Source organism: Xiphias gladius, chromosome 15, assembly GCF_016859285.1.
Source record: "Xiphias gladius isolate SHS-SW01 ecotype Sanya breed wild chromosome 15, ASM1685928v1, whole genome shotgun sequence".
Lineage (NCBI taxonomy): Eukaryota > Metazoa > Chordata > Actinopteri > Istiophoriformes > Xiphiidae > Xiphias > Xiphias gladius.
The window spans coordinates 32718-48354 of NC_053414.1; the positions used below are offsets into that span (position 1 = coordinate 32718).

Genomic DNA, 15637 nt, shown 5'->3' on the forward strand with positions numbered 1-15637 from the left:
TAGTCCACTACTTGTCTACCTCCCTGGCTCAAATTCAGCAGATCCCCCACAGCATCCCTCCTGGGGGCAGTATGGTGAGCACCTTCCTCAGTTCAGACGTGAACAGTTTGACCTATGAATAGAGAGGAGACTGCCTCTCCCGCTCTACTGTTCCCCAGAGCCTCGCTAGGCCGGTAAGAAAGGAGATGGTGTAAGTGGTTCTGGCTTTTTTGATGGGGACAGAGGAAGGCTGGAGTTTGAAAGGTTTGCAGGCTCCTGGCTCCCTGGAGTAGCATTCAGGTGGTTATAGGCAGGGTTTGGAGGTGGAAACCGCCAGAGCAGGAACTGGAGACACTGCAGGAAGTGGCTGGGTTTGGATCAGCTCAATGGAGCCCAGGATGCACTCATGGAGGGAAGCATGCAGTCTAATAGCTACCGAAGTGAACTGATGTTCATGGCGACGAATGGCGTTAGTCAACTCAGTTCCTGGTCACAAAGAGCTTGCAGCTGAGGTTGAGTCCATACTGTTCACATTGTACTGTGACGGCTCAGGTTGAGAAGGACTCAATAGAAAGACTCAGGACTAAGAGACATCGGTAAAAGTTCAGAACAGTTCATCTTCATCATGGCTCGTCAAAAAGGAGGAGGCAAGGGAAAAAAGTAGGCGGTGGGCCGTGTTGGGTAACAGGCAGGAAGATGAACCAGGCAAAAGGCGAAAGGAGCAGGCAGGAGGCTCAATCTAAGACCAGGCAGGTGGTCAAAACCAGGAAAAAACAAGAAAAACAGCCAAGAAAGGCGGGAAAGCTACAGCGTGGAAAGCACAATAGGCAATCTGGCAGGAAAGGAGCGAAAATGGGCCGGTATAAATACTACGACCTGATTAAGGAGTTGGGAACAGGTGAGTAGGTGGAAGGGGAGGAGTCAGGTGGCTGAAAGACAGGAAAGCCGGGGGGACTGCAGGACAGGAGGTTGTGGCAGGGTCTGAAATGAAAAGAGGAGAGTTAGTAATGTGGAAAAATGAATGAATGCATGAATGAACTGTGACAAATCAAACATTTCTTAAATCTACCTCCTTATCTAAGCTTAAGGAGCGAACCACATGACATACTGTTGAGTACGTTTATGTTGTAGAGATGGATTTGAAGTGATCTGCATCATTACACTTGTCTGCAATACATTGTGTATTTTATTGTGTTCTGTGTATTTTTATTATGTATCGTGATTTTAGCTTTGTACTTTTTACATGGTATGTTGTATAATGCTTACAAGAGACTGTCACAGTCAAAGACTTGGACAAATTCAAATGTTGACCTGATGGTGGCGAAGTCAAAGGACCAAAGTTACCACAGTTCATCCTGAGGGGAACGTGAACGTCTGAAACTATTTATATGTGAATATTTGTTGAGATATTTGAGCAAAAAGAGAAGAAAGGAAGAGACAGTCATGTTGATGTGAACATGAGAGAAACACTTGGTGGAGCTGAAACATGATCCTGGTTCATCATTTGGACTCGTTCACCTCAGCTGACACATTCAACAGCAGACAGGTTTTTGTACCAGTCTGTTTCACTGTGAGAGGAAATTACTACGGCATCTTTGGCTCTGGAACTAAACTGTATGTAAAAGGTAAGAATCCACATTTATTTTCCTTCAGTTGTTTTACTGAAGAAGTTTAAAATGTGTTTTCAGTCAGTTTCTTCTGCTTCAGACTTTACATGTTAGTTTTTTCATAGTTAGTACAAAGTTCCTTATGCAGCCGATCTGAAATGGAAAGGTTGGATAATTTGTGAAAAGATGTTTAAATGTCACTGCACAGCAGAAGGAATTCTTTATTTCTGCTCGAGGTAAAAAGTTCTGATATTGTGAGTGCAATCTGGAATCAGCTGCTGCTGAATGAATCATCAGACGTCTTCTCTCTCCTGAAATCAATTCATTTTTAGACAAATGACTGTGGAGGATTTTCCTGCTCAGTTGACTTTTTGTACAAAATTTAGAGTTGATCAAAGTGAATTTCAGTGATGAGCAGAATTCTTCACATTCAGTCTAATTCATAAAAGTAAAATGTTTCCTAAACGTTCATTTTGTTCACGGGAAATTATATTTCTAACGTTTCTGGAGGTAAATACATTAAATGAACACAGTCGTTTTCTGATAATAGATTTATTCTGTATGAAATATTGGGAAAAAAATTACGTTTTATATTCAACATTACATAAAAGTTGTTTGATGTTAAATGATCAAGAGAGTGTCAATTAAATATAATTAATAGACTGAAAAGACATTTTCTGTTCATGCAGTATATCAGCATGATGATGTACAATATATAAATCTATATTACCAAGGTAAAATTCACAGTAAATACATGTTTCAGGTTAAAACTGTATATTTAATGATTGTAATGTCTCTTTATTTAATGGTGAATGTGTTTTTTTGTGTAAGATATATTAACAATAAGGTGAAATATATTTGGCATTATCTCAAGAGAAATAGGCTATATGTTATTTTTATTATATTTGTTTTCTGTTGTTTCTATGACTGGAAATATTTTTTGCAAAATGTAGAATTTAAAGTAGCTTTTGTGGTTTAATGTAGAATTTGTTCAAAATTATAAGAGGTTAAATTTTAAGTGTAAATTTTAAGTGTACATTTTCATCATGACATTATGAAAAAATTATTTATTTGACACAAAATGGAATATATACATATGTATATACACATATATGTGTGTGTGTGTGTGTATGTTTAATGTTTAGAGACATTCTACTTGTGTAGCTACGAGAAAATACAAAAACACGTTCAAACTTCTTTATTTAAAATCAAACATATATGACCAAACTATATCATGGTCAATGTTTCAGGAATAAAATCTTGTGATATTATTCATATTGTGAAATCTGCCGTTAACACTGTTTGTCTCACGACTGTCATTGTATGTTAAATAATGCTAAGTGTGTCTTTTTGTAAAAGATATAGTTAAAATATTGAAAACATCCTAATATAATATTATGATGACACATATATTCCGAGCTTATGATTTATAAAAGTGAAACATGAATCTAAAGAATTGAACTGCTGTTGCCATCTTTAACTTCCTTTAGCTTCCTCTTTCTCTGATCGTAGACATAATATACAACCATGATATATAGCACAGTAAATATATGTGGAGGTGAATCCAGTGCATGTGCTGAACTTTGTGCTGTATTGATGAGTAGTTTAGTGACCAGAGTCCATGTAGTTTCCAGGATCAGACTGAATGCAGTGCAGTGCTGGAAGCTGCTGCTGACTGTGTGAATGTGTGTCTGTGCTGCTTGTTGCTGCTGTCACGCTTCAGATGAGCCGGTAGTGAAGCCCGTGGTGAGCGTGTACCCAGCAGCATCCAGAGCCCACCTGGAGGGGAAGAGCTCCCTGCTGTGTCTGGCCTCAGACATGTCTCCTCCTCTGGTCCAGTTCTCCTGGAAAAGACAGAAGCAGGATGGTCCTCTGGAGGAGCTGCCCCCTGCTGAGGGAGAGCAGCTGGAGCTCACAGGGTCGGATCGCGCCGCCGCCGTCTTGCTGATTCATCAGCCAGAGAACAGCACCTATAAATACCGCTGCTACGTCAGGCACGAGGGGGGCACAGTGGAGGCCCAGACAGAACAAGGTAATGAAGGCTGGGTGACTGTGTTCAGCAGTGATTCACGTGGAGACGCTATCAAAGACAGCAGAGCAGCAGAGGACTGACTGATTTCTCACTGCAACGCCAAACATTTGAATCCTTTTCTGTTTCAGAGGTTCCAGCTCCAGCAGCCTCCTGTCCTCCAGAGAGAGCCACCTGCCCTGCCAGCTGTGCAGCAAGCTGACTGTAAGATCCCCTGCTGCCTCGCTGCATGGACAGCTCCAATGTTCTGCTGCAGTTAGGGCTGCATATCAGTCTGTTCACCCTCTGCACATCCCTGAGGGATTTAAACCCACACTCTTCGATTCTGTTAGAGTTTCCAACAGCACAAAAGATCCCAGTAACAGAGCCTTCACATCACCATTCTGACTAATAACACGTGTTGGGGGCTCTATACTAAATGTGGGGCTTTGAGGGTCCTGATAACAACTTGAGTGACTATATCTTAAAGTTCCACTAATTAATATTTCTGTATGACGAATGAATCTAATGACTCTGTGTAAGGTGAAAGGTCAGAGATGACTTTTTTCACTAGTTGTGGAGTTCTTCTGCCCCCAAGTGGCTGCAAAAAGAAAATCAATGAATCCAACTTCAAACTCATAATAATCAGATTTTCTTATATTTGCACTTTCCATTTGTTTCTGGAGTTACTTTAATTGTCATAAACACTTAGCAGAACAAGGTAATGAAGTCTTGGTGACTGTGTTCAGCAGTGGTTCAGCTTCATGTGGAGACGCTGTCAAAGACAGCAGAGCAGCAGAGGACTGACTGATTTCTTTTTTCATCCCTTTCTATTTCAGTGGTTCCCCTGGATCCTCTCCAGCGTCAGTGCAGGGTGAAGCTGTTCTGTCTGCTGTACACAGCGCTGATAGTGAAGAGTCTGGTGTACTGCTGTGGACTCTCTCTGATCAGGATCCTCAGAAACAAGGGACCATCCACCAGTGGCACACATGCCGACTGACTGTTTTCTGCTTTTCTGCCTTTTCTCACCATCAGTTCATCTCATCTACTCATTGCTCAGGAGTCAGAAGTGCACAGTCTAGATTCAGTCATCCGAAATACATACACATGTATATTTGCAGTTCCTCAGTGGGAATTCTGTGTTTGAGTGTTATTTTGATACACCTTTTTACAATATTTCCACGTTACATTCTGACTTGTGCGATAATAGAAATTTAAGCTGAATCATTAGCTGCTTGGTAGATTTTGTCTTACTCACAGTATTTTTTTCAATACATTCTGCAGGGTTTAGGTTTGTCAGATGTATTCACTGTAAACGTCTCAATAAACTGAAAAATCAGTGTGTTTGTTCTTTATAATCATCATGTATTTTATTGATTTCAAACAGAAAATGTGCTTCATTGGCAAGTTTGTTGAAATATACAAGTAACTTGACTCTGGTTATAAGTAGCTCTTAATATACTTTCACATAATGTCAAAAACAAACTGACAGGATGATATAAATATAGGCACACAGCTAAAAAAAAAAACGCAACGACACTACAAAACATAAGCAAACATAAACATGTAGTTATTTTATGTAAACCAGTGGCTGTGGGTGTACAACCAGGCTCAGTGCTGGGTCCCCTGATCATTTAGGTTGTAAATTAATCATCTTTTATAACTGTGTCATAGTGGACGTCAAACTCTATGCTGATGAAACAATGGTTTACGCCCATGAACAATCAGCAGATGGAGCTGCTTTAAAACTACACTTGTTATAAAAATGATCACACAGCAGCTTGATCAGTCGAGGCTGAAGTTTAAATGTTGGCAAAACGATGGGTTTGTTTATTTTGTTTCAGAAAAACCCAAATACAACTTCAGTTTCACATTTCTATCATTAGAAAAAATGTTTGGTATAGTTACTGATTATGAGTGAACTAAGATTTATATTTATCTAACACGTTACAAGACAGAATCACAAAATAATTCACACAGAAATACACAAGTAACATATGCAATGTAAAAGAAAAACACAGCATGTTGTACAGTAACATATAATGTAGATAACATACAATGGGTCAGTGGGATTGATGAGATGAAGGAATTAACATCTGGTACTGATTGAGATGTACAGACTCCCCTGACAAAAGGTGTTTTTTTTTTAATCAACTGTAACTTACTAAAATAACGAGACCTGAGGTGAACCAACATGGACGCTGTAGTTCTGCTTCGAGAAGAGAACGACAACATGACTTGTTTGTCTCAGTGGTTTGTGGTTGTGTCTCTGTGTGGTGAGTTTTCTTGCTCGGATTAATGACAACAAATGTACTTTTTTTTTTTAATTTGCAGGCAGGGACTCAGTGTTGAACATGCTCTCATGGTATCAATTTAAATACTGTGAAATGTAATTTTTCTAAAGGAGAAATTCATGAGAGGATGTAAGATTTCAGAAACACCAACATTTCAGAATTAATCTCTTTTATTAATATTTCATATGAGAAATTACTGATAATTTGATAATAAAATAAGAACATAGTAATGAAAATATGAATTATTATATGCCTAAATCAAAACGTCTTACTTGCTATAATACTGATCATTTCATTACCTTCATGTTTTAGTAGTCAAAGAATAATTAATTATTATTAACATCTTATATATACAAAAAACCCCACAGGAAATATTTAGTTTCCTTCTTCCTAAAAACCTGCAGGAGGATATTTGATGTAAATCGGATGTTTATTCATATTCTAATGTAAAGCATTTATTTCTATGTGTTTAAAATTCACAAAAATCTCTGAAAATCATGATTTCAGTTGCGTTCTTAATATTAAAATCTTTTCTACTTTTTAAAAAATATTTCTACTTTTTGCAAGTGTTCTTCATCTGTGTAGGAGTCAGTCATTATTTATTATTATAATAATGACGTCCACCAACACCTCACAGTTTTATTCTGCATACTCTCATGTTCAGACTTCATTTAGTAATTTGTCTCGTGTAAATGCTCTAAAGGCTGAAAACACAGTTCGATTTAGTGACAGGTAATAAAATGGGACCTTTGCAGACTGAAGGAGCTTTAACTTCTTTTTATTTCATCCAGGTTCATTTCTCAGCTCCGAGGTCAGGATTTGAGCTGGTTCTCTCACAGAGTGAGAACACAGATCCTTCCTGGAATGATTCTTTAACCAGAGTGGATGCTTGTAACTGTCATTGTGTTGTCACAGTGAAAGCCCAGAGCTGACGGCGTGAAGGCTGCAGAGCAGGAACCCACACAGCCCATCTACTGCAGGAAAGGAAGTGTTGATTTTTTATGAGTCCTAATAACCACTGAGAACAGATTCATATCTGCTGCTGTACACACTCATGAACTCCCCCTCCCTCTCTGTAGTTTGTCTCTTAGTGACACTTTTTCCAATGAGTCCTCCACCCACACAGAGTTAAACTGAGCCCAGCGACCCACAGAGACGAACCACCCGGAGGTCTCGCCCTTTGGATTTCTTTTATAGAGATTTGGAGTTTTAGCACTTAAAGGTCGCTTTACAGTTTTACTGCCAACAAGTTCTCCTACATACCTGACACAGGTTGTTTGTCAGGACCCTCCAGAACTACAAGAATCAGAGTTTTCTGATCTGACGTCTCTAGAATTTGTCATCTAAGCTATCTAAGCTCTGAGGACCGTGGTTATGCAAATTAATTATTGTTAAGTTTCAGAGACCCAAGTAGTGAGGAGGTCCGGGAGCTAAAGTCATGACCTAAATCAGGAGCTTCAGTGCGTTCATGTTCTGATTTCAGCCAAAAACGTAATGAACCGTTCTTATAACCAACCACAACACTGCATAAGTGACATTTCTTATACTGATCAAAGTGATAAATGAGATGAACTGATGAGATTTTAATCTGTTGAATACCGATGAAAACTGAAGGTGTCGCTGTTGTATGACTTTTGCTTCACAGCCAATGCAGACAATGTAAAAAACATCCCAAAAAAAGACAAAATTTAATTTTTTCCACTTTCTCAGTTACTAAAATATATTTAATTGTATCATTTTCAACATGTTTTAAGATGAAGTTTGGAGTGTAAATCGTGTCATAGATGTAACTTTAAAAATTTTAGTCAGCTTTTAACTGAGGTCGTACTGTATAAGTAACTTTATATGTACTTTGAGTAGCTTGTAAATGATGTCATACACGTACTTTTGTATTTATTTATATTAGTTTGTAAATAATATCTTATATTTAACTAAATGTAAAATAAATGATTTCATATGTTTAACTTTATATGGATCTTAAGTAACTTGCCCTGCTGTTTTATTTGTGTGTGTAAGCAACAGTTTCATCAGCATAGAGTTTTACCTTGACACTGACGCATTTGTAAAGATGGTTAATGTTCAAGTTAACTCCCCAGTTAAGCTGTGCGCTTATAATTGTATCTTCCCGTTCATTTGTTCCTGGCACTTTATTAAAGTATACTGAAAGCTATTTACAGCCACAGTCAAATTACTTGTAGGTGTCAGTATATCTGGCCAACATAGTCGATTCTGTTCCTAATTGTTTGATCCAAAATCAAATTTAAATTCATAAAAAAGAGGATGTTGATACTAAACAGACAGTGTGATTTTTTTTAATATACATTGAGAATGTTACAGGGATTGAATTTGGCAAACTGGCCACACTCTGCAGAAAGTATTAAAAAAAACAAACATAAGAACCGAAAAAATACTAACAACAACAGAATATTTACCAGACACCTAATGATTCAGCTTAATTTCCTATGAATGTACGAGTCCCTATTGTCCCAAAGTGGATATAGAGTATTACAATGACACTATAGTACACAATTTAAACTTAGTAACTGCTAATATATGTATATGACATATGTATTTATTATTTTTAGACTGACTGTATCTAACATGTGAATGAAAACAGTCCTTCTACGTGATGAATGAGATGAACTGATGGTGAGAAAAGGCAGAAAAGCAGAAAACAGTCAGTCGGCATGTGTGCCACTGGTGGATGGTCCCTTGTTTCTGAGGATCCTGATCAGAGAGAGTCCACAGCAGTACACCAGACTCTTCACTATCAGCGCTGTGTACAGCAGACAGAGCAGCTTCACCCTGCACTGAGGCTGGAGAGGATCCAGGGGAACCACTGCAACAGAAAGGGATGAAAAAGAAATCAGTCAGTCCTCTGCTGCTCTGCTGTCTTTGACAGCGTCTCCACGTGAAAATGAATCACTGCTGAACACAGTCACCAATCCTTCATTACCTTGTTCTGTCTGGGCCGCCACTGTGCCCCCCTCGTGCCTGACGTAGCAGCGGTATTTATATGTGTAGAAAGCGTCCCGGTCAACCACCCTGATGGCGGCGGCGCGACCCGACCCTCTGAGCTCCAGCTGCTCTCCCTCAGCAGGGGGCAGCTCCTCCAGAGGACCATCCTGCTTCTGTCTTTTCCAGGAGAACTGGACCAGAGGAGGAGACATGTCTGAGGCCAGACACAGCAGGGAGCTCTTCCCCTCCAGGTGGGCTCTGGATGCTGCTGGGTACACGCTCACCACGGGCTTCACTACCGGCTCATCTGAAGCGTGACAGCAGCAACAAGCAGCACAGACACACATTCACACAGTCAGCAGCTTCCAGCACTGCACTGCATTCAGTCTGATCCTGGAAACTACATGGACTCTGGTCACTAAACTACTCATCAATACAGCACAAAGTTCAGCACATGCACTGGATTCACCTCCACATATATTTACTGTGCTATATATCATGGTTGTATATTATGTCTACGATCAGAGAAAGAGGAAGCTAAAGGAAGTTAAAGATGGCAACAGCAGTTCAATTCTTTAGATTCATGTTTCACTTTTATAAATCATAAGCTCGGAATATATGTGTCATCATAATATTATATTAGGATGTTTTCAATATTTTAACTATATCTTTTACAAAAAGACACACTTAGCATTATTTAACATACAATGACAGTCGTGAGATAAACAGTGTTAACGGCAGATTTCATAATATGAATAATATCACAAGATTTTATTCCTGAAACATTGACCATGATATAGTTTGGTCATATATGTTTGATTTTAAATAAAAAAGTTTGAACGTGTTTTTGTATTTTCTCGTAGCTACACAAGTAGAATGTCTCTAAACATTAAACATACACACACACACACACACACACACATATATATGTATATACATATGTATATATTCCATTTTGTGTCAAATAAATAATTTATTGATCAATCATAATGTCATGATGAAAATGTACACTTAAAATTTACACTTAAAATTTAACCTCATATAATTTTGAACAAACTCTACATTAAACCACAAAAGCTACTTTAAATTCTACATTTTGCAAAAAATATTTCCAGTCATAGAAACAACAGAAAACAAATATAATAAAAATAACATATAGCCTATTTCTATTCAGATAATGTCAAATATATTTCACCTTATTGTTAATATATCTTACACAAAAACACAAACTCACCGTTAAATAAAGAGACATTACAATCATTAAATATACAGTTTTAACCTGAAACATGTATTTACTGTGAATTTTACCTTGGTAATATAGATTTATATATTGTACATCATCATGATGATATACTGCATGAACAGAAAATGTCTTTTCAGTCTATTAATTATATTCATTCTATAATTTAACATCATAAAACTTTTATGTAATGTTGAATATAAAACGTAATTTTTTTCCCAATATTTCATACAGAATAAATCTATTATCAGAAAACAACTGTGTTCATTTAATGTATTTACCTCCTGAAACTTTAGAAATATCATTTCCCGTGAACAAAATGAACGTTTAGGAAACATTTTACTTTTATGAATTAGACTGAATGTGAAGAATCCTGCTCATCACTGAAATTCACTTTGATCAACTCTAAATTTTGTACAAAAAGTCAACTGAGCAGGAAAATCCTCCACAGTCATTTGTCTAAAAATGAATTGATTTCAGGAGAGAGAAGAGAGAAGACGTCTGATGATTCATTCAGCAGCAGCTGATTCCAGATTGCACTCACGATATCAGAACTTTTTACCTCGAGCAGAAATAAAGAATTCCTTCTGCTGTGCAGTGAGATTTAAACATCTTTTCACAAATTATCCAACCTTTCCATTTCAGATCGGCTGCATAAGGAACTTTGTACTAACTATGAAAAAACTAACATGTAAAGTCTGAAGCAGCAGAAACTGACTGAAAACACATTTTAAACTTCTTCAGTAAAACAACTGAAGGAAAATAAATGTAGATTCTTACCTGTTACATACAGTTTAGTTCCAGAGCCAAAGATGTAGTAGTACTTTCCTCTCACAGTGAAACAGACTGGTACAAAAACCTGTCTGCTGTTGAATGTGTCAGCTGAGGTGAACGAGTACAAATGATGGACCAGGATCATGTTTCAGCTCCACCAAGTGTTTCTCTCATGTTCACATCAACATGACTGTCTCTTCCTTTCTTCTCTTTTTTGCTCAAATATCTCAACAAATATTCAAATATAAATAGTTTCAGACGTTCACGTTCCCCTCAGGATGAACTGTGGTAACTTTGGTCCTTTGACTTCGCCACCATCAGGTCAACATTTGAATTTGTCCAAGTCTTTGACTGTGACAGTCTCTTGTATGCATTATACAACATACCATGTAAAAGTACAAAGCTAAAATCACGATACATAATAAAAATACACAGAACACAATAAAATACACAATGTATTGCAGACAAGTGTAATGATGCAGATCACTTCAAATCCATCTCTACAACATAAACGTACTCAACAGTATGTCATGTGGTTCGCTCCTTAAGCTTAGATAAGGAGGTAGATTTAAGAAATGTTTGATTTGTCACAGTTCATTCATGCATTCATTCATTTTTCCACATTACTAACTCTCCTCATTTCATTTCAGACCCTGCCACGACCTCCTGTCCTGCAGTCCCCCCGGCTTTCCCGCCTTTCAGCCACCTGACTCCTCCCCTTCCACCTACTCACCTGTTCCCAACTCCCTAATCAGGTCGTAGTATTTATACCGGCCCATTTTCGCTCCTTTCCTGCCAGATTGTCTATTGTGCTTTCCACGCTGTAGCTTTCCTGCCTTTCTTGGCTGTTTTTCTTGTTTTTTCCTGGTATTGACGACCTGCCTGTTCTTAGATTGAGCCTCCTGCCTGCTACTTTCGCCTTTTGCCTGGTTCATCTTCCTGCCTGTTACCCAACACAGCCCACCGCCTACTTTTTTCCCTTACCTCCTCCTTTCTGACGAGCCATGATGAAGATGAACTGTTCTGAACTTTTACCGATGTCCTGAGTCCTGAGTCTTGCTATTGAGTCCTTCTCAACCTGAGCCGTCACAGTACAATGTGAACAGTATGGACTCAACCTCAGCTGCGAGCTCTTTGTGACCAGGAACTGAGTTGACCAACGCCATTCGTCTCCATGAACATCAATTCACATCGGTAGCTATTGGACTGCATGCTTCCCTCCATGAGTGCATCCTGGGCTCCATTGAGCTGATCCAAACCCAGCCACTTCCTGCAGTGTCTCCAGTTCCTGCTCTGGCGGTTTCCACCTCCAAACCCTGCCTATAACCACCTGAATGCTACTCCGGGGAGCCAGGAGCCTGCAAACCTTTCAAACTCCAGCCTTCCTGTCCCCATCAAAAAAGCCAGAACCACTCTCACCATCTCCTTTCTTACCGGCCTAGCGAGACTCTGGGGAACAGCAGAGTGGGAGAGGCAGTCTCCTCTCTATCCATAGGTCAAACTGTTCACGTCTGAGCTGAGGAAGGTGCTCACCATACTGCCCCCAGGACGGATGCTGTGGGGGGTCTGCTGAATTTGAGCCAGGGAGGTAGACAAGTAGTGGACTAATCCATTGAGTTCCAGACTGTAGCAGCTGAAAGTCAGTGGAACAAACTTGCCTTATGTGACGTCCATTGTGACTATTTTGTGACTTTTTTGTTGATTGTAACTGTTCTCTACAACAAACACACGCAAGTTTTTCTGACCAGATGCCTCCATCAGCAGGACAACATCATTTGTCTGTTTCTTCCAAACCTGTTACAAATCACTGTAGGAAAATAAATCCATTTCATGGAGACTGTCCTCCCATAAACAAGCAGCCCATAGGTCGTTGCTGCAAACAGCTTATCACCCATGTTTACCTTTCATTGTTGAGTGATATCTTACAGTCGAGTGAGACGGTCGTAGTTTTTCTAGCAAATATCCCAAAACCACAAGTTTACATTCAACTGATGAAGCCATCTCGTGGCTGCAGGAAGTATAATGGTATTGAAGGAGGAAGTCAGGTGACGATGTTATAGATCCACAAACTTCACGGGGGAGGAGCTTGTGGACGGATGAATGGGTTCACAACACATTGGACTTTAACACGGGAGACCGCTGTTTATTTACCATTTCAAATCGATAATTAATGCTGTTTCTCTTAACCATGCCCATGAGGGTTGAATTACCTTAACCGCTTGTTGATTATTGTAACCATGACAACAAAGGTCCTGTAACCTTAATGAGTTACTTATTGTAACCCAAATCAAGATCTCTCCCTAAACCTCAATAAGTTGTTTTTGTACCTAAACCTAATCAAACCTTGACCATAGCATTGTCTCAGCATAAATGGGTTAGTTCTTTGTTTATACAACACTGTTTAAGTTGATCTGTGGCATCTCTCCTGTCGCCGTAGGGGCGCTAATTCATGAAACACTCCCAGGGGTCGTATCAGAGACTAGGGACAAAGGACTCATATGGTCATTTAGGTTTGAGGACTTGTCAGTTTTATGATCTCACAACACTCTGGTTCATGTTTGGTCAGGTTCAAGTAAAGATAATGATTTGTGTTAAAATAAACACTTTGTTAAGGTATAATGAGCTTTGTCGTCATGGATACAGCTATAATCACCTTAAGGTCAGGGAACCATCGTTGTGATTCTTTAAAACAAATCAAAAGTGACTTCCTGTTGGAGATGGGACATGAACAGCTATATCCTGTGATAAAGGTCCAATGTTTTGTTGCCCAATGAATTGTTGATGAATTGTCATAACTTTGGTGTAGCGTTTAATCCCGGGAAACGGAATTCCCTGGAATCCACTTCCAACCTATTTTAATAGCAGGAAACTGGGGAAAAAAATATTCATTAAGTGTAAACCAAATAAGCTGATAGTAACAGAATATTTCGTATCCCTATTCCCTACTGAAATACGTGATTCCTTTACGTAAATCCTTTACATCCTCCCACAGGGATGCAAGTGCTGTAGCCGTCAGAGGGCACTGATCCACAACTCAGTTAACCAACTTAGTTAGCGTACGACATGATGTCTAACAACAGCTTTGTGTGGAAAGAGTTAACAATGAAGATGCAAAACGTGTGCTCCGTGAACGAGTGATCAAATGTGCCAGAGGTTCAACAAGTGGTTTGTGGAGACATTTGGAATCTGAGCATGAGAAAACTGAAAGTGAAAGTCCACCAAAGAATGCAAGAACATTGGGTTCATAGCTTATACAAAACACTTCCCACCGCGAAATACTGGCAGAGATGGCAGCATATTAGGGATTTACATTCAAAAGTGTGGTGAAATGCGCCTATCTCAGAACAGCAATGAAGAAAGATGTTCATGATCTCCTGACGAATCCATCCAAGACCTCACAACAAGTGACAAAGATAAGCTGAAAAGTTACAAGACTTGGTGAAGTGTGGTGCAGGCTTTTCTTATTACTGATGTGATGCCCCCTCCCACTCTGTTTGGGGCTTCTCGTGTGTGTGTTTTTCCTGTTCTCTTAGGATGCAGGCAGAGTGGCAGAGGTGCGTCCAGACGGATGATGAGCCACACCTGAAGCAACTCCTCCTGATTGCTAGCTTATATAAGAGGGCTGGATATGACAGTTCTCTCTCTCTCCTCCCAGCAGACAGTAGTTTAGGTTTTCATTACTATTTTACTTTATCCTTTGCCTACACTAGACGTTCACACGTTCAAGCACTCATCTCGCTACTGATAAAATGGACTCGCATTGGAGGTCGATTTTTGAGCTTTCCTGGTAAGTGACACTTGGGAAAGTTTATTTTGTGCCACATTTAATTGCGAAAGTATTCACTCGTGTAAATTGTGGGAGATGCACACAGGTATTTGGTTTAGGTCTTGAGTGGGAGAGGGCTTGGTCAGTCTTTGGTAGATCATTAAGTGGCTGAGTGCTGGCCTTAAATGAATGGCTTTGCGTGGAGTTTTTTCTTCCCCTGCTAAATTTTAAACAGTGGATTCTGTTCAGGGAATCCGTTTCAACCAAGTGTGTGGTGAACATGGGTAGAGCATTCTGCTCGGGAACACCTCAGGGGTTTCTGGGGGGTAGCTGGTTTAACTGGTCACCTTCCCTCCCCACTGAGAGTGTATAAGTATCCCCCACAATTAGCAACTCGAAGACGAGAGTTGAGTTAGGTAGTATTTGTTGAGGTAGGCTTTTTGTTGAGGTGCACAATCACTCTTTGTCCTCTATTTGAAGGTATGACTATGAATATGGTCTCTTTTGAGATTTATTCAGACTCCTTCAGTGGAGTTATTGGATCAGTGTAAGAAGGACCAATTATTAAAGATTGCTGAGCACTTTGATATTGAGGTGACTGATAAACGTTTGAAAGAAAATTTAAAACCTTTTCTGAAAAATAAACTGGTGGTTGAGATTTTGTCTGAAGTTGTGGGTAAACATGATGGGCTCCACCTACAGTGACCCATGATGCTTCAACATTTGAACAGCAGTTAATGATTGAATTAGAACAGGACAAAATGTTACAGTATAAAAAATTGGAACTGGAAGGGATGAAACAAAAAATAAGGCAAAATTAGAATTGGAACACTATTTATTGAAGCTGATAATAGAGGGAAAGCTGTTTGGTGGGGGTGCTGTTCAGGAAAAAAGTGGATTTGATATTGGAACTAACTTGAAATTGCTTCCCAAGTTCACAGAAAAAGATCCTGACCTGTTGTTTTCTTTGTTTGAGCGGGTGGCAGAGTCCCGGGACTGGTTTGATGAGCA

The 15637-nt window shown here is 39.3% G+C and overlaps 1 protein-coding gene and 1 pseudogene across 1 annotated transcript; one reads left to right on the forward strand and one right to left on the reverse strand.

Annotated features, from left to right (window-relative positions):
* The first annotated feature begins 608 nt into the window (after window positions 1–608).
* On the forward strand, window positions 609–4934 carry LOC120800119 (annotated as a pseudogene).
* A 3300-nt stretch (window positions 4935–8234) lies between these two features.
* Window positions 8235–15635, reverse strand: LOC120800123 (immunoglobulin lambda-1 light chain-like). Its single transcript, XM_040145972.1, has 4 exons — window positions 15582–15635; window positions 10867–11077; window positions 8845–9153; window positions 8235–8727 (listed from the first exon to the last, which is right to left on the reverse strand). Exons 2-4 carry the CDS (start codon window positions 11003–11005, stop codon window positions 8567–8569), a joined length of 609 nt encoding a protein of 202 aa, XP_040001906.1. The 5' UTR covers window positions 11006–11077; window positions 15582–15635; the 3' UTR covers window positions 8235–8566.
* Between the last annotated feature and the right edge of the window lie 2 nt (window positions 15636–15637).